We start from the raw sequence: 22015 nt of genomic DNA on the forward strand, positions 1-22015 counted from the left end.
CGAGGCTGCGCATTACGTGCAACGATGTTTGTTCTTCATCTCATTGGGAAAATCTGATGCGATGCAGCGACCCACGCATCGTCCTTGTACTAATATTGCTTCATGTGCCCACCCTGAACTCCTTTTTGTCATTATTCGTTGAGAAATGACGGGATCTAAATAATATTGTTCTGAGCGTCCTCGTCTCTTCCTCTTAATTTCAGCGTCTGCTAGAGCGTTTGCTGTACGCGGTCACACTTGTTATTTCACGCGGTGATTATGTCAGCCACCGGCGTTGCACATTTGCTGAAATGGCACGGACAGATTGTTTCCTAACATGACTCCCACATCGGATTGTCTAAGCCCAACGTCTCGATCCATGTACTACATTTTGTTGATCTGCTTGATTTTAGCATGAATGCAGTTGCTTTTACAGCTCGTGTTGTTGTTATCGTTGGGTTTTGGGAGCATCAGCGACTAAGGAATCAGCGAACATATTGTTTCGTGTATATTGTCTGTAAATTGCGTGTGTTCTGAGATCGATTTTTTATTTGCTGGACGAAATAACCCAAGTTTCCGGGAGAAATGCTACCCTTGTCTGAGACCGACTAACCCAGCCACGTGGTGAAAAAGATCCATCAAAATTCCTCACGTCATCGACGAGACTCGAACTCAGGTCTTTTCCACCTGGTGTGGGTAGGACGGCGATCCTACCAACTGTGCTACCCAGCTGTACTCTGGGATGTTAATGGAAGGTATTTTTCCCAAATCTCACAGGTGTCCAAACACAACAGCACACACATTTCGCAAACATAGCACTACACTCATTTCTGGACATTGTACAGAGTCTTGTATATTATCACAGAGAACCATGACGGAGATGAACTAACGTTTAGGGGCCGCGATGAAGTCAGAAAATATACTTTCTCACTTTCGCGTCTCTCCAAACTGTCTTGATGGTTCAATTATCGTTGCTTGAACTTGTATTATAGCTGTATTTTTGCCAATTTGTTCCTGCGCTGCAGAAACACAGCTATAATACAGGCAAGCGCCTGGTTCTGGCTTGCAAAGAAGATGCGCTACGATCTAATCCAAATTACTGTATATTCCATTCAATGTCAAATGTATTTGGCGATGTACAGGACCTTCAAGACTGTGCATCTGCTCCTGCCGTGCAAGTTCTTAAAGTCCACCTTCCTCTTGTTCTATTTATTTTGTACCGAGACGTGTTTCTATATCAGGCATGCTGTACCTGTCCCAGTGACTTTCTTGGATATTACCATCAATGTCATTTCAGAACCCGAGGCGGGGAAAACGCGTTGTTAGAATCCTGTGTTGCAGCATTAGCAAAGCAGCTGGTCCACTGCCTCCAAGGGTCTTGTTACTCTATAAAGTTTATCCCTAACGTTACATTTGCAACGTCTGAATCAACTCAAAATTGATTTCATCCCAGTTTATATACTCTACTTATTTTCACGAGCTATATTTAATGCCAAGCTTGCAAGTTTTGACCCTGTTGAATCATAACTTTGTATCTGCAGTTCGCCAGAGGTTTCCATTTAAGATACCATATGTTCAACCATTCCCTAGGCCGAAGCCTATCCATGGCTTGGGACATATTGTTTTCTTAATGTCTGAGTTTTAGAGTTCAAAAACGGTTAGTTATAAAAATTTAAACATAAACGAACGAAACAAAATTTCGTTACTGCCACTTAGCCTTCTCTGAACAGAACATATCTTGACAACTTTTTAATCAATATATTTTAGTCAAAGGAGTTTCCATCCCCTTCCGCAAGGAGGCTGGCATCTATCTAGTAATAAGTTTTCCGTCTTCTAAACACAGCACTTAAAAAGTCATTAAAATACTTAAACAATCTTTTCTCTGTGGACAATACCCAGAGAGCCTCTTTTATCTCCAGAAGACATCTGCAAGTTTAGTCTTAAATAATTTCCACATTCCAACATAATATGTTGAGAAGTTTCCTCCTGTGCGCATTGACAAGTTCCTTGCTGTTTTAAACCTTGTTGGAACAATCTATATGCAAAACTGTGTCCTGTTATTAGAAATGTTGCATTTAAGTCGAACTTAAGTCGATTAGTAAATAAAAAGAAGCCTTGGCTTCTTTTTATTTACTAATCCAACTTGGGGGAAGAATAGATATGTCTGTCTTCCTTTATTAGAATTTTGCCAGTCATTTTGCCATAAAGCCATCAGTTCTTGCAATATTTGGGCTTTCTCAGTTATAAGATCTGACCGTACATGAACTTTATTTTCATCTGGGCAAGATGACCCTCCCAGAACAGTCTTTCTTATAATTTTCTTGGTTTATCATAATAAACCAGTCAACACTATAACATACTTAACAGGCATTTTCTCAGATATTATCTGTAGGGACTCTGAGCAAACAGTTCTACATGCCCTGGTCACACCCAATAAGGCAAATATCTGTGCCTGTAAAGTATATTTTTGCATTACCACCTTACTTATTCTATGTACCCAAGCTCCTGAGGCATATGCCATGATGGAGACAAATAGACATTGATACTAACGGTTTATTGCCCGGTCTTTTATGTCCCAATCAGACCTTTAACCTTCCAGAGCTTGGCGTACAATGTTCGAATCTTATTCTTAAGATATTTAGCATGCTCAGTAAAGAACAGCCTTTCTTCAACTTGTATTCTTAAATATTTTGTGACTTTGACATACCGAACTGCACCCCCATTCAGCCTGACAGCCGATGCTCTATTCATGCTTAACTTACCTTTCAATAGCATTTGCACGGTCTTTTCTTGTGAAACCTGCAACTTATTTATCCTTGACCATCTGTACAATTCTGTTAACACATTTTCAGCTCTGTTCTCTAATTGAGAACGAGAATTCCCAGTAATCAGAATTGCTAAATCATCGGAATGGGCTATATATCTTGTTATATATGTACTTGTTTAAGAATTCGTCTAAGTCAATATTCCAGACGAAGGGACCTATCACCGAGTCTCGAGGACATTCACATAATACACTTCATGTAATTTCTTCCTCTACTATCTTTAGTTCAACCTCCCTAATTGTATAGAGTTCCGCTAGGTGGCGAAGGTCAGTGAGTTACTGAATTATGTGCTCCTAAAAATACTCAAATACCTAAGTTAACCTGAAAGGATCATAAATGAACTGCATATTAACAGAGAGCTTATGAGAAGTGGAATCTGGATATAGTGTCTACTAATGGAATCCTGAACAGGTAATATGTCTAATCTTGATTTTAAGCATTCATACTTCGGGTAATAGTTGAAAGGAACGGTTGGTTTATAGCTATTCAGTGCAGCGGAACATAGCAATATTCTGCTTAAGGCAATACGGCACTTAAGCTCTGAACAAGGTCAAGCGGTGACAAAGTTAGGGATTAAAACCTCCCCCATTTCCACCTGCATATTTCATAGGCTAGTCATCGAACGATAGAAGTGCCCTATCTTGTTGTACTAAAGACTACCTGCCTCGAAATTACTGAAATTCCAGCCCCCATTTGCATTTCAGAATGACAGATTTCAGCGCATCAGCCGTGCCGCTTACTTGCTGCATATGTCTGACCAATGATGACTTCATAATTAAATGCGTTACTTGTCACAAAAACTATTGCAATAAGCCTGATTGTACTTCTGTAGATATTAAGAAATTAAACAAAACTAGAAAACGCAAGTTTGAATGTAACGCCTGTAGGCAACAAACAGGGAAAAATAATGAAGAATTACCCAATGAAGTCATTTGTGAAGATTCTTGCACAGAACAGATTAATGACCTTGAACAAGCAACAAGAGAAATCCTCTCGCAGACTGACCTTGGAAATGGCATCTTGGGCCATCCTGAAGGATCAATTTTTGAAACCTTGGGATGCGATATTTGCCCGGAAGACTGCGAGCACTCTGAAGGGGGTTTCGCTAGAAAGAGGAGCAATCATAGCCCGGATGAAAGGCAGGAAGAGAACCGTAAAGAATATGTCTCGCTTACGGAATTAAAGGATATCCTTGCAGACTGCATCAGCCCCTTTTCGATGCAGGCTGTGGAATACGCTGAAAACCTCGCGAGCAATTTCATCCCTGTACATAAAATGCTACAGGAACTGCAGGAAGAGAATTTTCTTCTCAAAGAACAAAACAGTAAAATATTGCACACCCTTAAACGACTGGAGGAAAAGCTAGGATGCTTTGAATCCGTCCTCGTTGCACAAGGTGGCTCAACGGCTCCCGTAACCGACGAAACTTGCTATGCGAGGCAGAGCTACCCAAAGAAAAGTAGAAGTGATATGCATGGATTGTACAGGAGGACAGAAAGCATTGAAAATCACAAACAGAAGACAAGAAAAGAATTGAATTCGGAGGAAAACAAATCAGAAAGAATTGCAAAACTACAAGACAGCCAAATAATATGTGAATCTCAAGCCCAGCCGCGAACTGTCTGTTTGCAGCAGGACCTCGCAAGCAATAGCACCAAACCCAGTGAAACTTTAGGGGCAGCACAAGGAAATGGCTCCACACATTCCACTAGGAAAAGTCGAAACCAAAATAAAGAAGCCTCAGAAATATTAGGACAACAGGAATCAACTGAAATGATTGGAGCATGCATGTATTCCAAGAGTACGAACTCCAGAGTTGCATCTTCCCCCTCAAATCATGTTCCTGCAAACCCACTCACTTATGCGCACATCACTATGCTACCTAAAAAGCATAACACTTTTGAGGGTAGAAAAACCCGCCCATCCCAAAATTTCATGCCTACTCTCGCCGAGGACAGCCGACGACGTAATCCAGTTCACAGAGAAAGTATTAACGTGTCTTCCTGTAACACACCTGAAACAAACAAACGGTTTTCTGAAATGTACAACATTACTTCCGTTGCAACCAGAGAGCAAATTTTTGTATCAAGGCTGGGACCCACAACACAGCCCAGAAACATTAAAGCCATGTGTGAGGGCGAACATGGGATAACTGTGGAAGTAAAGCAGGTGAAAACACGACACCCAGCTTACTCCTCCTTTATAATCTCTTGTCCACCAGATAAAGCAACTCGCCTACAAGACGTAAGCGCCTGGCCAGTAGGTACCTTAGTCAAGCCCTACAGAGACAGATGGGCCAGACCACTGGTTAAAAATGATGCAAGGAATCGGGCTCAATAGCAATCAAGAAAACTACCCCCAGCTGGGAATGCAGAACATCACATCCACCTGTTTGTACAAAACGTGAGGAGCATCTCAAATAAGCTCCACACCCTACAAACGATGATGATGTACGAGGACCTGGATTTCATTTGCCTAATCGAAACCTGGTTGGGAAATGGAAAACAGTTAGATCGGCTAACTGCGGCAGCAAACTGCAAATGTGTGGGAACCGGAAGAACAGATAAGCGAGGAGGGGGAGTTCTAATTTGCTACCAAAATAAATACCAGCCTATAAGAGAACGAAAAACCAATTCAAATAATTTTGAAGGGATTTGCGTTACCTTTTCAAAGGAGCACGTGAAAATACAGTTATGCATCATATACCTCCCACCTGAGCACTCAAAGGAGACAAGAAACGAACTCTATGCTTGGCTTGCTGCAAATCTAAAGCCATCAGTCGACACAATAATAGCGGGAGATTTTAATTTGCCTTTTCCGAAACACAGGGAGGCCAAGAAAGAGCTGGATGCTACATTGGGTGCATTGCACTTAACGCAGCTTCCGACACCAGTGACAAGGGGAATGCAGCAACTTGACCTGTTGTATCATAGTTCCTTAGACATAAGGCTAGCGCAAAACTGCATAAAATTTAAGTCGGACCACAATCCCATTGAAATAGAAGCAGCACTGAAGATACACAAATACATGCAGGGTAACCACACGAACTGGGAAAAGCAAAGTAAGTATCTTTTCTCCGTGAAGTATATTAAATCAGAGGTCATTCTCAGTCACCTGACTAGTTACAACTGGAATGACCTGCAAGAAAAGCCAGTAGACGAAGCTTTAGAAATGATCACTAAAAAGCTATACCAAACAGCATTGGAAGGAGCAGCAAAAGAAATCAAAATATCTGAGAGAACAAAAGAATGGTTTAACCCACAACTGAAAGCAAGTTTCCTCAGGAAGCAAAAACTGTATAGAAAATGGCAAAGAACGGGTCATCCTGCCGATCACATTCGTTATAAGAAAGAAAGAGCACATTTCATCAAAGCAAAAAGACAGGCACACTGCAGTGTTGTTCATAATAAACTAAAAAGAGCAAAAAGAATTACTAGCAATAGAAATAGCACAGAGAATATGACCGAATGCATTTTCAAGGAATGGGCTAATAACACTTTTAGTAACCTGCATGGACTGAATCAAATTGAGAACACTGATAATGGTAACAAAATTTTTGAATTCCTGAAAGATTTAAACAAGCGAAACCATTCGGCAATAGAGGAACCAACAAGACCTCCTTTGAGTGAAATACAAATCACCAAAGAGAGCGTAATGAAAGCAATCAACGATCTGCCCAATAAGGCCACTGTTGGACCAGACAAATTTCCAATGTTCATCCTTAAGATAAGTAGCCCATTTATAATAGATCTATTACTGCACATCTATCAGGAAATCATCAGGTCAGGAGCTTTCCCGCAAGCCTGGAAAAATTACATTGTAACCCCAATACCAAAGATTAAACACCCAAAATTGGCTAAGGATTACAGACCAATTTCTGTCAGCTGCACCCTACAGAAGGTATTCGAAAAAGCACTGCTTCCCACCATCAATCAACACTGCTTCAGCCATAGACCACCGCATTTGCACTCAGTTATTTCGGGTAGATCAACAATAACAAACTTACTGGAAACCCTTTTTCGCGTGCAGAGAGCACTAAATGAGAAGGAGCAAATTGATATTATTTTTTTGGATATCTCCGCAGCCTACGACAACGTCTCAATTCCAGCGCTCATTGCGATTTTAAAGAATTATTTTAATGTAAGAGGAAATTTGTTAACTATAATAACCAGCCTGCTAGAACATAGAAAACTTATTGTTAAGCACCAAAAGCTACAATCTTGCTTTACCATCTCGCGAGGAGTGCCACAAGGGGGAGTTCTTTCGGCTACTCTCTTCGCGGCCGCCCTGGAGCCGTTTCTTGCACGGTACTACAATTTTATAACATATGCTGACGATGTAAAATTCTTCATCACTTCCAAAGACCATGAATCAGCAGAAGGTATTTGTCAGATGGCAAATAGCACAATCAGAGAATTTGAGAGCTACCTGGATTGCATCGGGCTCCGTATTAATGCGCAGAAGTCTGCCCAAATGACCATAACTTGCAAGCAGAATAAAAATGACATCTCGATCTCTGTGAACGGGTCTAATGTGGTAAAAGTGCACTCTCACCTGGACCTGGGTCTTAAGTGGGATGACAGACTCACCTTTGCTCAACACTTCGCCCATATGAAGACAAAAATATTCGCCGCTTTATGGGCTACTAGACAGGAACTGGTAGGAATTAGGGATCCTCAGCTAGCGACCAAGTACATTTTAAGGTGTGTCCTGCCAATTGCAATGTATGCCTCGCAAATCTGGTCATCAGCTCCAGATTCACATTATAAGTCCGTCCTTGGGATCGAGTACTGGTTCTTGCGATGGCTTAACAGAATTGCTGGCCACCCTTTTACTATCTCAAGGGCCATTCTCTACTCAAACCTTAACATCACACCCTGGATGCAGCGGACAATTAACAGGAACATACACACTCTCGCACAAATGCTCACAGGCAGAGTGGATGCTCCAGTCCTGGATAATATTCTAGTCAAACCGCGTATCACTGCTAGACGTTGCGGGGAAGTAAATAATCCACTGCGTCCAGTCCTGAACAATCTTAGTAGCCTGCAAAGATTCTTCCCATCAAATGCAGCGAAAATATTTAACTCACTACACATAGATGCCGAAAAACTGTGTGAGGATGCAACATACCGGAAAGAGATCTTCCAGGATTCGTACAGACTTACCAAAATATGAATCGGCTGCAAAGTACCAAAGAATTTAGAGTAAAAGAGAAACTTTCTGCTTTCAGAACAATAATAATTTGTTGACTGGAAAAATATACCTTCTGTAACAGTTATGTAAATATGTAAGTTATAGATGGAATTATTAGTGAATTGTAAATATATCAGTTGTATAATGTATGTACAGAATCATCAATGTGTAAATACTATATATATTAAACATAAAATGTGTATATAATATTTCGGGACGAGACTACGTGTTCAGTATATGTAACCCACTGCACGTAGTATCTCGTACCCTGATTTGTACTTAGCACCCTCCTGGCACTTTGCCGTCCCGGGGTGGTTTCCTTATGGAAATAAACGGATAATAATAATAATAATAATAAGTTATTTTGGTGGTTGCATTCCCCAAGACCTTACATTCTGCTGCGGCCGCAATAAAACACAGCCACAACTTTTTGACCATCCTTTAAGCCTATTCGAGTCATCCTGAAGAAGCGCTGACCACTGACTACTCTTCCAATCTACATCATTAGCAGATTTTGATGACTTTATTATTTATTCGCACTTTAGTATTTATTCGCATTTTAGCAGACTTGCTAAAATGCGAATAAATACTGCTAAACTTACTTTCTTCCTATATCCAGCTGAAGACTGACCCTGTCAAAACAGCTAACCAGGTTAGGTTATCAGCATGATTTTTTTCTCTTAACTAAACTGTGTTGTATTATTCAGCGTCCAGTGATTTTGATCACAAAAGCTTCAAGATTGGATAAAACACACTAGCTTAAATCTATTATCAGTAATAGTACAGTATTACAGCAGTAGTGGCAAATTATACAAGAAAGAAAGCTAATACAGCATCAGCCAAAAAAAAAAAAAAAAAATCGCATTTCACCTATCCATCCCCTCCAACAGTACTTTATTTAGTTCTTTCTTGAATCTATTCAAGCTATCCACTCCCACAATAACGGATAGAAGCTTGTTCCAGCAATAAACCACTCGTTGACTGAAGACAAACTTCTGCACATCTATGAATTGTACATGTTTATGCGCTCCGTCCAAATTAAAATCCAAAGAGTTAGCACATCATCCAACATCCTTAAGAACAATCTACATATTTTGACTAAGATAATTCCTTTCTTGAAATTATTATACTATTTGTTCGATTTAGTTTTTTTTTTTAGCATTTCGGTATTAAAAGTATTCCTAGTTCACTCTGCATTAATTCTATGCAGTGTTTGTTTTGCATTTTAAAACGGGCGTGTAGTAAATTGTAATGATTTCTTAATATCAAATAAACAATCTATTATTATCCGTGACATCTAGTTTCATACAACCAGACATCACGGGCAATAAAAACCCATGAAGCCTGCTAGAGGTTAAAAACTTCGTTTTCCTCAGGTGACGCATGAAGTTTTCAACCCCTAACTCTGTATTATTTATACTAAATCAACTTTCGAATTATCCTGGCTACTGTGTGTAATTAGGGTTCCCCATGTACTGTGAAAACAATACAGACAAAATTATCGATCCCCGTATCGGTCAGAATTTACACGTGATCATAACTCCACTACTCCAGTAATTCCTTTCTAATTCGAAGGGCATAGCTAACTGCCGCCGTAGCTCAGTGGCAAGAGCACTGGTCTCGTAAACCAGGGGTCATGAGTTCGAATCTCATCGGTGGCTGTGACTTAAGTTTCACTTTCTATTTTATCGTTTCTTCATTAAGTGTATTGACACCCTAATAATTTCCTCGAGCAATTTTAACAAAGTTTAAAGTCTTTTCTTTTTATTATCTTATCTTATACTTGTACAAAGAATGCAATGCTGCTTCCATCTAAGTACAAAATTTTATATTTTAAACATTCATCGAGGTCTAAAAAGCATTTCTTCCCTAATTACAGTTTTTCACCACTCTGCAAAAGAAGTGTTTGTTTTCGTACTTACTTCAGTCAAGTTTTGGACATGAGGCTAACATCAAGGGAAACTTCGACAGAAACCTCAATTCAAAATGCAAGTTATCTATAATTCCATTCACTTATCTTTTATTTAACGTTACGAAGCATAAATGCGCTATTCGGGACATTAAATAGGATAAAAAAACATTCCAATGAACAAATGTCTAAAATGTCTAAATATTCCAATTAACACTATAGAATAGCATTAACTACTGACACCCTCTAGTGACATTTTTACAAAATGAATGCGTGAGAATATAATAAAATATTTCTTTAAATACGTTAAAATGCATTTTCCGTATATTATTAATGATAAAATCAGTTAAGTTAAATTTTTGAAATCAATAATCTTCACTATCTTACTGAAACAATTTCAAAATGAATTATTAAAAAAAAAAACCATAATAATTCTGTAGTATTGTTTTTAAATTTATTTATAATAGCCAGAATGAAATTTGTATGATGTATGTTTAACTGGATAAAATTCAACCGATCAGAAACTTAAAGGATTTTATGCGTTATTTATTCCTGGCGGAAGTGTCGATTTCTATAATGAATCGCAATAGTGAACTTCAAATATTTAATACTGAAACACCTATATTGCTAATATGTAGAGTGGTTAAAAAGTCGTTACCCACTTTTAAAAATTAAGAGCTCAAAATTACAACTACAGTTTGCAACGCAAAATTACAGATTACAATCAAATAACAATTACAGATTACAATTAAATTACAATTACAGATTACATTTACATTACAATTAAATTACAATTACAGATTACATTTACATTACAATTACAGGTTACAATGCAAAACATTTTTTTTTAAATATGAATATTGAAAAACAGTGTTTTGCATTGTAATCAATACACAGGGAGTTTATTGTTTTAATAAAAAAATGAATTATTAATTAGGTTTCCCAATGTGCTGTGAAAATAATACAGAAAAAATTAACGATTCTTATATCGATCAGAATTTACACGTGATCATAAATCGACTATTCCAGTAATTCTTTTCTAATTCGAAAGCAATAACCAGTTGCCGCTGTAGCTCAGTGGTTAGAGCACTGGTCTCGTAAACCAGGGGTCGTGAGTTCAAATCTCATCAGCGGCACTAGTTCAATTTCTTACTATTTTATCATAAGGGCTGAGCGATTTTTCAATACAATAAACGACCATGTGGGTAGCACAGTTGGTATAATCACCGTCCTCCCTACACCGGGTAGTAAAGATCTGAGTTCGAATCCTATCAATTTTTGGGTATTTCTCACAAAGTGGCTGCGTTCGTCGGTCACAGGCGAGGATAGCATGGGTTTTCCGGCCAAATATGGCCTAAGTTGCTCATGCGATTACAATAAACAAATTAGTTTTTGCGTTCGTTATTAAAAGGAATGACTGATTCTAAGATCGGAGAATTCGAGTATTTGCTGGTCATCACATTATTCTTCATCGCCAAAATAAAAAGCTTGAAGCTGTGGATCTAATTTAAGTAACCAGGTCCAGTCACGTTGCTTTTAAAATGTTGCCTAAAAATAAAGCGCTTTTAATTAAACTTTATTATTAAAATAACGATACGGTTATTGCAGCCAGAATGTATTAAATATAGAACAATATCCGAGAAATTCTTTCTTCAAAAAGAACCAGATTAAACATTTTGAGGTGTTTTCACATAAAGCTACCTTCCTCCTAGGCATAGAAGCAGTTGCAGTTTCGTCAGCATGGGAAAAAGTAATTCAAAGAATGATGAGGAACAACAGCTGTTTCAGATTTGAGATTAAATCAGTCAGTAAACAGCAAATATTCCATTGAAAAATTTAAGTGTTCACTAGGATTGAAATTTATTTTGCATTACTTGACTCTAAAATACTCTGTACATGTATAGTCTGGAGCAGTGTTTTTGAACCGGCGGTAGCCTATCTCTGGGTATACACCACACAACCGAAACTGAGAAAACTGTATGCAGCAAAAATTATATTTTATGTGTCAAAATTGTAGGTCCCACTTGATGTCGGTGATTTAACTGTTGACAATCCTGCTCGGGTCGCTGACAAAGTGAATAGGTATTTTGCATCTACGTTCAAAATTAGTTCTTTAGAGAAGGAAATGCCAGAAGTTCATCAAAATCTAACACGGAGTTAAATAATTTTGTGATGAGAGGAAAGTGGAAGAGTAATTGTTGAAGCTTAACATAAGTAATAACCTTATCCATAATTATGAGAGCATCCTTGGATTCAGAGGAGATCCCCACCACATATTATAATGTAAAACTCCTGGCCATGTTGCCGTGATGAGTATTATTGTCTCCAGTACATGTTCTGTACTTATCAGCAATAAAGAATTTATATATTTATATAGACTGGCGATGTGCGAATGTATATTCAATTCGCAAAGGGGGATCAAAGGGTGGCACAAGTAATTACAAACCTGTTAGTTTAACTTCTTTTCCAGGGATAATAATGGAGTAACTGGTTAAAGAAGTAATGCAGAACCATCTGGATAAGAATGCAATTATACTGCAATCACAGCAGCATGAATTTGTTAAGGAGCAATTGTGTCTGACCAATCTTTTTTGAGTTATGGGTTACCCAAATTTAATATTCGAACTGGAATGAAAGAATAATGTTGATATTATATACTTGGATTTAAGGAAAGCTTTTGATGGCGTTACATAAAAATACTGCTATACAAATTGGAGCAGTGTGACATTAAGGTCACGTTACTATTCTGGATAAAGGGATGGTTGAGTGGGAGAAGAGAGAGAGAGAAGTTATTAATGGACACTGCTCTTTTGGACTAATGTTATTAGTGGATTATCCCAGGGTTCAGTGTTGGGCTCATTGTTATTTTCTGTATTTATTAATGGTATTTATGAAGGTATATCAAGCTTAGTGATATGTAAGTTGGCACGATGGTTAATGACAGTAATCAGGGTAAGCTATGCAACAAGATCTAAAAAAATTAGGCAGATGGCTGAGAAATGGCAGTTGAAGTTTAACATTGACAAATGCGAGATACTGCATATGGATAGTAATCCCAGATTAATGTGCCAACTGTGTACTACACTCAGGATAGTGGAAAATGAAAAAGACCTGGGGTACTTGTGTTAACCAGATATGAAATTCTCTGACAGTGCAGACGTGCTGCTAAGACAGCTCATGGGGTTTGTCAATGATATTCAGGAATTTTTTCAGCTGGGAGAGGGAGGTGATTATTTCTTTGTGTAAGCAATGGTTAAGCCACTTCTTGAAGATATATTTATAAATAACAAAAGGCAATAAGATTACTTATTTTAAGGTAAAGATACTTTGGCGATCGTTAATGCCATTAAATAATTGAACATTACGTGATCGTTGCATATTTATTGATATAATTAAAACTATTATGCCTTTGAAATTATTTAAGTAATAACCTATAATACGTGCCATAGCTAAACTATAAATTGTGTTTATGTACTAGCATGCCTAATGCACCAATTACTTATATGCAACTCAGGGTAATAGTGAAGGAAGGTAAATGGGGACTTTAAAACTAACATTAGCAAAATAAATACCAGATTAATATTATTAATTTTAAAATTTGTCACCTGCTGATTACAGCCTGTAATCAGCATTCACTTGAGTGCCCACCAATCTATCATATTATAGGTTATTACTTAAATTGATGAGCGTTCACTTGAGTGCCCACCAATCTATCGTATTATTGGTTATTACTCAAATAATTTCAACGGCATAATAGTTTTAATTATATCAATATGTACTGTATATACAGACACACGTATGTATACAACATTTGATCTAGTGTGATTGTCTTTTGAAAGTCCAGCTGAATTAAATTAGAAACTACAGTTAAAAAAAAAAACTCAAAGATGTTTACATTGGAGACACTGGAACAGATGTAGAAAATCCTTTTATTAAGCAGAGCAACTATTGTATATATACAGATTAGCACTCACACACATTGGCAACCTTGCAATAGCGAAGAGAATTAACACTACAGTTAATGTTTTAGTTTCAACCATACCACGCAAGTATTAATAATTTCAGGGTAGACATTTAATCTTCTTGAAAGCTCTGTTCAGGGGTGGTGTGGAACAACGACGGGTCGGTGGTGGTCAAAGTGATGAGCGGCGGCACCAGAAGAAAGACGAACATCGGCTGGACTCTGGTTGGCAGTGCCGGGTTCGTTCGTGTTGATCACAGCACGGAAACCATCGATGTCGGCGACGTATTCCACGGTCCTGGAACGTCCATCGGCATCTGTCAAACTGTAAGATCCTGTGCGGGCATTGTTGACGTCGGCATTCTCCCGACGGGAGTTCTTGGATCCATCAGCACGCGAGATATCGTAGCCAAAGTTGTAGCTCCCGGTGTCCTGGATTAAAAGGAAAGAACGGCATTAGTTGGACTTTATAAATTTTATTATTTTTTTTTTCCTATTCCATTAAACAAGCAGAACCACAATAATATTTTTTCGAAAAAGCCCAAGATGTGTTTTTGGAAGCAGCATTAATATATCATTTTAATAATTTAATAATTAAGTATTTAAAAATTAAAATTAAGAAAAAAATTCAACTACTTTTAGATCTCATAAAGGAAGTAATAGCTTCAGTGAACAGTTTATTACATTTTATAATGGGCATACATACATAATTTGCTTGTGAGTGTCATCTAATAGTCATTTAGTTTGAAAGAAAGGTTTTGGTGTGTTGGACAGAAAACTAGAAATCAATTTGGTCCGATAATGTGCATTTTCGTCCATGTTGCGCTTGCGTGTAACAATCAAATTATTACCACATTAGGTAATAATTTCATTAAATTATTAAAATTAAGCCTTATTGACAAATGCAACTTATCTAGCAGTGCTAGATAAGTTACTTTTAACTGCATGTCTTTAGGGTGTTCTAAAATTAGCTTGATTTATTTAAAAAAATAATTCAACCTGGATCAAATTTTACAAAGGCTCGCCTGTGGGGGTAGGGATTCTGGTAGGAAAATTTTTCTATTTACTCGTTAATCATGTGATCCAAGGAGATGGAAATATCTTCCGACTGAGAGGGCAAAGGAAACATCCTTTCACTACCTTTCAGAAAAGAATGGTGTCGCTGACATCAGGCCATAACCATCAAGCAAGACAGTTATGAGATGAAAAATGAGGAGGAACATTCTTTCTGAAATATGATTGCTTTCGCCCATTCGTCAAACGTCACGTGAAGATATTTGTGAGACCTCTGCCCCCGCTAGTTTAGCAGATGGGTTGCCTCCTTTGTTTTCCTTGTGGGAGGTATTTTTGAAACCAATAATTAGTAGTCCTTGCACGTTTTACTACCCATAAGCCAACAAACGGTTTAACGTATCTCCCACTAGGTGGAGCTAAAACAGTTATCGTTATTTAGATATAGGCTGGCTAAAGGTTTGCCCCTGTCAACACCTGTCAAGGCAACGAGACTTACCCATCTGGTTTTGGACTGCAGTTCGAGTTACTCCACGGATGGTTTGGGCTGGGTCGTTTAAAATGAGAACCTAGGAAACTAAGATCACACAGTATTTACAACACCGAGGAAGACTACTGTTTGATTTGTATACTTAAGCGTTGTATGTTCATAGATGGATAGTTCACACTGAACCAGAAACGAAGCCTTAACGGAGTGAAAATGGCGAATAAAAATGATTACTCACATCTTGGTGTCTGACAGCGTTGCTGCTCCCATCTGGATGGCTAACAGACTGGCTGTTGATGGCACCAAGGCAGAAAAAGAACACGATTATCACCTGAAAGTAAGGAGGCAAACTAAGTTAGCATATCTACACGAACAAGTTGAAATTACATTGCTTACCTTATCCACGGTTACTCCAACACTGTGGCCACAGAAGTTTACGAGTGCATACTCCAATTACGGCTTGCTCACGATCATGAATATTATCCACGCAGTCCTGTTTGATCACAGTCTCCTACACATCGCATTAGAAGACAAGAGAGTTATTCACTGTTTAGTTCATTGGCAGGCTGATGATTGCCATGCATTTCACAAAGAAGCCACCGAAGAAATCACTGCTGGCGTGAGGAATGCTGGTCATGTGCAATTTTGGTAGGAATTGATATGAGAGAATTTCAGATCGGCATTTCTGTATTGCACAATTTTTTCAAAAATTGTTATTGTTGCTGGTTATGGCATTTATAATATTAAGGATCTCTCTTTATCTCTCTGTTTGTCTCATTCTATGTGAGGCATAGCGTTAAAGACAAAATATAAATCAAAACTATAAAGTAATTGACACTTAACTCCATGTAAAGTTTGAGCTTAAATTGTGAGATTTAACAGACACCGAGCGATTCTAATGCACTTAACGACTAATGAGTAAATTGATCGTTAAGTGTAATAGTATATATTCTATAAAATTCGTTCTATTAATAAAAAGGCCTGTTGAATCGGAATGCGGATAATAGAAAACAGATTGTATATTGCTGATTGCTTTCACTTTCACATTCATGGGTGTTGGTCCCTGTTGGGTGCCCATCAATGTATACACAGGCTCTAATCAGCAGGTGATAAATTTAAATATTAATCTGGTATTTATTTTGTTAAATGCTAGTTTTAAAATCCCTTTTAACCTTCTTCACTATTACCCTCAATTGCATATAAGTAATTGGTGCATTAGACATGCCACTACATGAACACAATTTATAATTTAGCTATGGCACGTATTATAGGTTTATTACTCAAACAAATTTCAACGGCATAATAGTTTTAATTATATCAATAGTATATGTATAGTATTACGATATTTATAAAATTTCAATAAAATTTAACATAAACTTGAAAAATTACTTTTACGATCATGCAAAAGAGTTAATATCTGAACTACAAATTCCGATATTTCAGACAATCACAAAAAACTAATAGATAATATATAAGAAATGTACAGAAAAGCAAGTTGAAACAGGAATCCCCCCCCCGAACGATCATAGGAGTGGATTAAAATTATTGGGGGAAGGGAAGGGGATTATCGGGTCTATTAACTTGTACATGCATACTAGCGAAAAAGCTAGCTAGCATGAAACAGTCTAAAAGTGAGGGCAACGTTTAGCCAAAAACGAATTGCGAGGATTATTAGGAGGCTAAGGAAATATCACTCTGATAGGAATGGTAACTTGACAGGTGCTTACATTATAACCTCTCAAAGAATCAGTGGAGGAAGAGCTTGGTCGTTGGGTGCCCAATATTGACCATTAAAAATATCTCAGGCCACAGTAAAGTTATTTTCAAGCCCTTGATATAGCACTTGATTTACGGCACTTGATATAGCGTAAAGTCAACTTACCTTTGCGAGCATGTTGATTTCGGGCTGAGAGGACGTCTTGAGGGATGCTGAGGTTGTCGGTGAGGAGCCACGTCCCGCCTGAGTGTATATATAGAGGGTGAAAGCGTAACCCACCCAGTCGAGTCATCCCTCTCGATAAGAAGGAGGTCATGCAGCAGTCCTAAAGAGCAAGGCGAGGGCGGTGGCGATTGAACAGCGCCGGGGGAAATGTGTGGAATGTGGCAGTCAAGGTTCGACAACCCATCACCAGAGGTGTCTTGCTGAATCGAGGCTGCGTATCAGGTGATTAATGGGGGCTGGCGGGGCTTCTCTGCGACATCGTAATTAACCATAATGAGACAAATTAGTAGCAAGGTTATCTCCGAGAGGGGCTTTCGGATTTCATTGGTTTCCAGATGACCTCTGAATTCCATAATATTGCGCTGACAGACCATGAGCATTTCGTTGGAAATTCCTTTCTACGTTATGAGGGAAACAGTGCCCTTACTTGTTGCTATTTTCTATTAGTAGATTCTGTTGACAACTAAAAATAAAACATTGAAATTAAAATATTCTACGAACTGTGGATACTGTCACATCAAATCCGTGCTTTTTAATTCTCGATGCATAACTTACCAATTTCTCTGCTACTGCTGGCGAAAGGAAGAGGTCTTCTTCAAACTTCAACCAGAACAGATTACATTTTTCGTTACATTCAGTGACAGCGAGACTGCAACATTTTTATATTTTTCCTGAACTTTGTAACGTTGTCTTCATCTTGTCGTTTTCAAGAGACAGCTTCCTATCTGCCATCATTTGGATAGAACCAGTGGATTCATCGTACTGTCTCACTGTTGGAATCTGTTTAAAACTGGTACAGTTCCTAGTCTTTTAGCATTCGAGAAGGTGAAATAGTGAAGGACAAGACAGAAAGAAGGAGCTGCAGGTTACTCGTACTATTTCTTTATTTCTAGTTCTTTTTGCTTCGAGTTGATTTTTCTCTTTGTCATAGCGTATACTCATAGCAGTTGAAAAACCTTCTGGTCTGAAAACATTAAAAAATATCAAGAGGATCAAGATAATCAGTGTCAATAACGGTTAAGTTAAAAGTTACCATTCTTTATTACAAACAACTTACACATGCATGCAGTCGATCTACTAAGTATAACACTATTCTGCCTTTTGAAAAAAAAATCACTGATGTTATCTCAATAAAGGATGTCACTGAATCCTTTTCTAATGCTGATTTAAAAAATGACTACCATTTGTTTCCATCATGTCACGTTTCTTCAAAAGTCACGAAATAAAATTTGATTTTTCCTAAATTTTTATTAATTTTGACAGATTTGTGCACTGAAATTATAACAAAATGCTACTATTTTACAGACTTTTATATCTAAATACATGTTGAAAACACTACTAAAAAGGCCAGTGTGGTAAACACTCAGTTCTCATTTTAAAAACTGATCTACGATGGGTCAAATTTTCGCTTCTTTGATTTTCTTACAGTCCCTATTCGGCATCCAGCAATGGTCAGCCATCATGTTGATATTCCATTTCCCCTGGTAACTCTTCTCCATGTCCTGATGAAAACTCTCGCCCTGTTCTTCACTAACACTTCCTAGATTTTCTGGGAAGCAGTCGATGTGGGAGTGTAAAAAATGTACCTTCACACTTATGTTGCAGTCCAACTTCTTGAAGTTTGCCAATGTATTTTAAACGACATTCTTGTAGTCTGCATCCTTGTTTTCCTTAAGAAGTTCTCAAAAACACACCTAAAGGTAATCCATGCCTGTTTTTCTCTTTTATTCATGGTTCCCTCTAACCTCAGTCCCTCATCAGTTTGCGAATTTGAGGTCCAACAAAAAATAGCTTGTTTCAGCTTCTCTTGTGTGATCGATGGGAATTTAGTACAAAGATAGTTGAAGGGGAGCCATCCTGAAGTATGGCTTTCAAAAACTGTTTCATCAAACCCAGTTTGTTGTGCAACTTCACTACTTCACTGGATCCACTAAAGAAAATTTAGTGGATCCAGTGAAGATTTTCCTTCCACCTCTAGCCATTAAACATGGCCTAATGACGAATTTTTTTTTGAAAGAGATGGATATGATGAATTTGAAAGGATTTTAGTACTTAAGTGAGAAAATTTTCGAATATCAGTGTAGTGAAAATGAGAGAGAGAATTCTTGTGAGCCTCAAATCACTAGAGTTCTGATTTCCGGCCCGCACTTCAAATTTGTCAAAATTGTTGGCATTTATCAAAGTATTCAACTTTAACAAGTTAAAGTGAGAAAAACAACAAACGGCTGAAGGCCACTCAGTAGGTTTTGAAATGAAAAAAAAAAAAAAAAAAAAAAAAAATGCTAAAAGCCCAACTGGAAGCAATGGGCAAAACGCAAACTTTAAGCATGGTTCGCGAAATTCCAGTATCGGTTGACCTCTTTTTGGGGTGGTTCCTGCACAGCCAGTTAATGCCACTCGAATGAAAACATATGCGACTTTATGGGTTGTGAAACAGGAAATATCCAACTTTCACAATCCACACCTTATCACCAACTATATTCTTCAATGCATAATCCCAATCCCTTTATATATTATATGATCCCCTTTACCCTCAATTATATGATCCCCTTTACCCTCATCTAACCAAACCAGGTTCTTATTCCTGGAATATTGGATCTTAAAATGACTAAATAAGATCGCCTGTCTAACACCTACAATCTCAAATTCTGTCCTGGTCGCCAAAATGTCTACCATTTGCCTTATAAATTGGAATTATCATCCTTCCAGTTGCACGAGTTCGAAATGTGCATTTTCGTACATGCACAATAGAACTAATGTTTTTATAAGTACACATTTCTGTATAACTTCATGTTAAGAGAAAGAAAAAGAAACGTACCCACTACAATACAGCTTCGTGTGAATCTCATGTGGTCAACCGAGCATCTGCAGAACAATCTGCAACCGCTCATATCAGGTATTACTGTGTTTAATACAAACAAGGACTTAATTAGACAGTGGTAATAAGTCCTTTCTCACTTTTGCAAATTAATAACTTGAAATTTTTAGGCTGAATCGAAAAACATTTTTTTTCCCGTTGTAATCAGTATATGTGTTATTTTTTAAATAATAAAAAAAATTTCTTCGAAATTTGACCATCAGGAGGATAAGCAGTGTATTCACTACAATTCAATCCTTTCTGTGTTCGTTACAAAATAAAAAACGGACTGACTCTGGGACCGAGTGTTTTTGACGTGGTAACTTCAGCCCTAACTTAAGCAACCAAGTCCAGTTGGATTCGTTTTAAAATGGTGCACAAAAATAAAGAAATTTTAATTAAACTTCATTACAAGAATGGATGGCGACAGTGTTATTGTAGCCCTCAAAGACAGAAAAATATCTCGAGGCCTCCTTTTTAGAGAAGAACCGCATTAAGCATTGTAATGTGTTTTGAAGAAGGCCTACTAACCCCTGAGCTCAGACGTTTATTTAAAATGCGAAGTCATTTAGATTTGTAGATGTTTCTAACGTTTTTTTTTTTTACCATGATTTTTATTAAGGGCACAGTTTGACATCCTTAAGGCCGATTTTTGAAACATTATTGTGTTTTCAGTAGTATTGATATTATTAATGAGTCTCCGATCTCTAGGAGTCATCAATGTGACCCGAAAACAAACGCGAACAAAGAATTCCGTTTTAATGGAGGAGGATCACTACGATGGCTAACGCAGAATACTGTACTTTCCTTCTCATAAATTTACAGTAATTTCTGGCAGTCTCAAACCGGTGTCCCCCACCCCCATGGGTGCGACAATAACGGAAGCTATTATGTTTTGGAAGTAAAGACCTCCCCTGCGTATTTATTTGTCACTGCGCCCACACACCCGCCTGGTGCACTTCTTTAATTTACTCCACATTCCTGTTTTTCAAGACTGTGTCATCTGCAGGTATTTTTAGCTGTTTACCAGCTGTAAACTCGTTGCGATGCTCCTTTTTCGTAGTTATTATCTCCATATTACGCTAACGCAAGCTTTCTTAAACCATATTTTATCTTCTTTGTCTTTGGAATTCTTGTACGCAGCAACTTCAGAGTCTGAAGTTGGGGAGGCTCTACAGTACCTTATTACCGTGCATGGCTGTAGGTGGAGAACACAGGACAGATACTTGTTCAATTTGGCTGGAATTTCTGTACGTTGTAACTTTTGGGAAATGCCTGTGAAGGAAAGTTGTTCCAGAGAACAGAAGAGAAAAAAATGAGGAAGACCACATGTGAATTTGAAATTCGGCGGTTAATGAATCTGTTTCTTTAGAGAGAGAGACTGACGTAACTTCTGATCTGAATTTCAATACTCAAAAATTTTCCCTGTCCACCGAGCAACAGAAGTTGGTTTTCTACTGAAAGGTCTTCAACCACCTTCACTCTCTAAGAAAACCTGATTTGTAAATAAATAACTATGAATGGATTGAGTAAGCTGAATGCTGATAGCATCCTTCCTCTTGCTCGGACTACACACATGTAGGGGGGAGCACGGATTCAAGTTGAAGACAGGATAGATGTGCGGAAGTTGCTTTCAGTCAGCTGGTAGTTGATTGTTGGAATAAATTTCCATCTGATGTTTTGAAAGCGGGTAGTTTCAATAAATTCAAGGAAGAGCTAGACAAAGCGTTAGAGGGGGGATGGATGGACTGTGATATCGAATTTTTTTTTTTTTGAGTGATGATAACTTGTTTTCTTGCATCATTTGCCAGCATTAATACTAATACTAATTCCAGAATAATATGCCAA

At 37.9% G+C, this 22015-nt stretch overlaps 1 protein-coding gene and 2 non-coding genes across 3 annotated transcripts; 2 read left to right on the forward strand and 1 right to left on the reverse strand.

Moving 5' to 3' along the window:
* Positions 1 to 9588: 9588 nt before the first annotated feature.
* TRNAT-CGU (transfer RNA threonine (anticodon CGU)) lies at positions 9589 to 9661 on the forward strand. Its single transcript has one exon. It is a non-coding gene; the product is annotated as a tRNA-Thr (tRNA).
* Positions 9662 to 10972: 1311 nt separating this feature from the next.
* On the forward strand, positions 10973 to 11045 carry TRNAT-CGU (transfer RNA threonine (anticodon CGU)). The gene has a single exon. It is a non-coding gene; the product is annotated as a tRNA-Thr (tRNA).
* Positions 11046 to 14005: 2960 nt separating this feature from the next.
* On the reverse strand, positions 14006 to 17262 carry LOC150075734 (cuticle protein 16.8-like). Its single transcript, XM_090387855.1, has 2 exons — positions 17251 to 17262; positions 14006 to 14302 (listed from the first exon to the last, which is right to left on the reverse strand). Exons 1-2 carry the CDS (start codon positions 17260 to 17262, stop codon positions 14006 to 14008), a joined length of 309 nt encoding a protein of 102 aa, XP_090243981.1.
* Positions 17263 to 22015: the final 4753 nt, after the last annotated feature.

This window comes from Mastigoproctus giganteus, chromosome 13, assembly GCF_048544385.1.
Source record: "Mastigoproctus giganteus isolate SK-2022 chromosome 13, ASM4854438v1, whole genome shotgun sequence".
NCBI lineage: Eukaryota > Metazoa > Arthropoda > Arachnida > Uropygi > Thelyphonidae > Mastigoproctus > Mastigoproctus giganteus.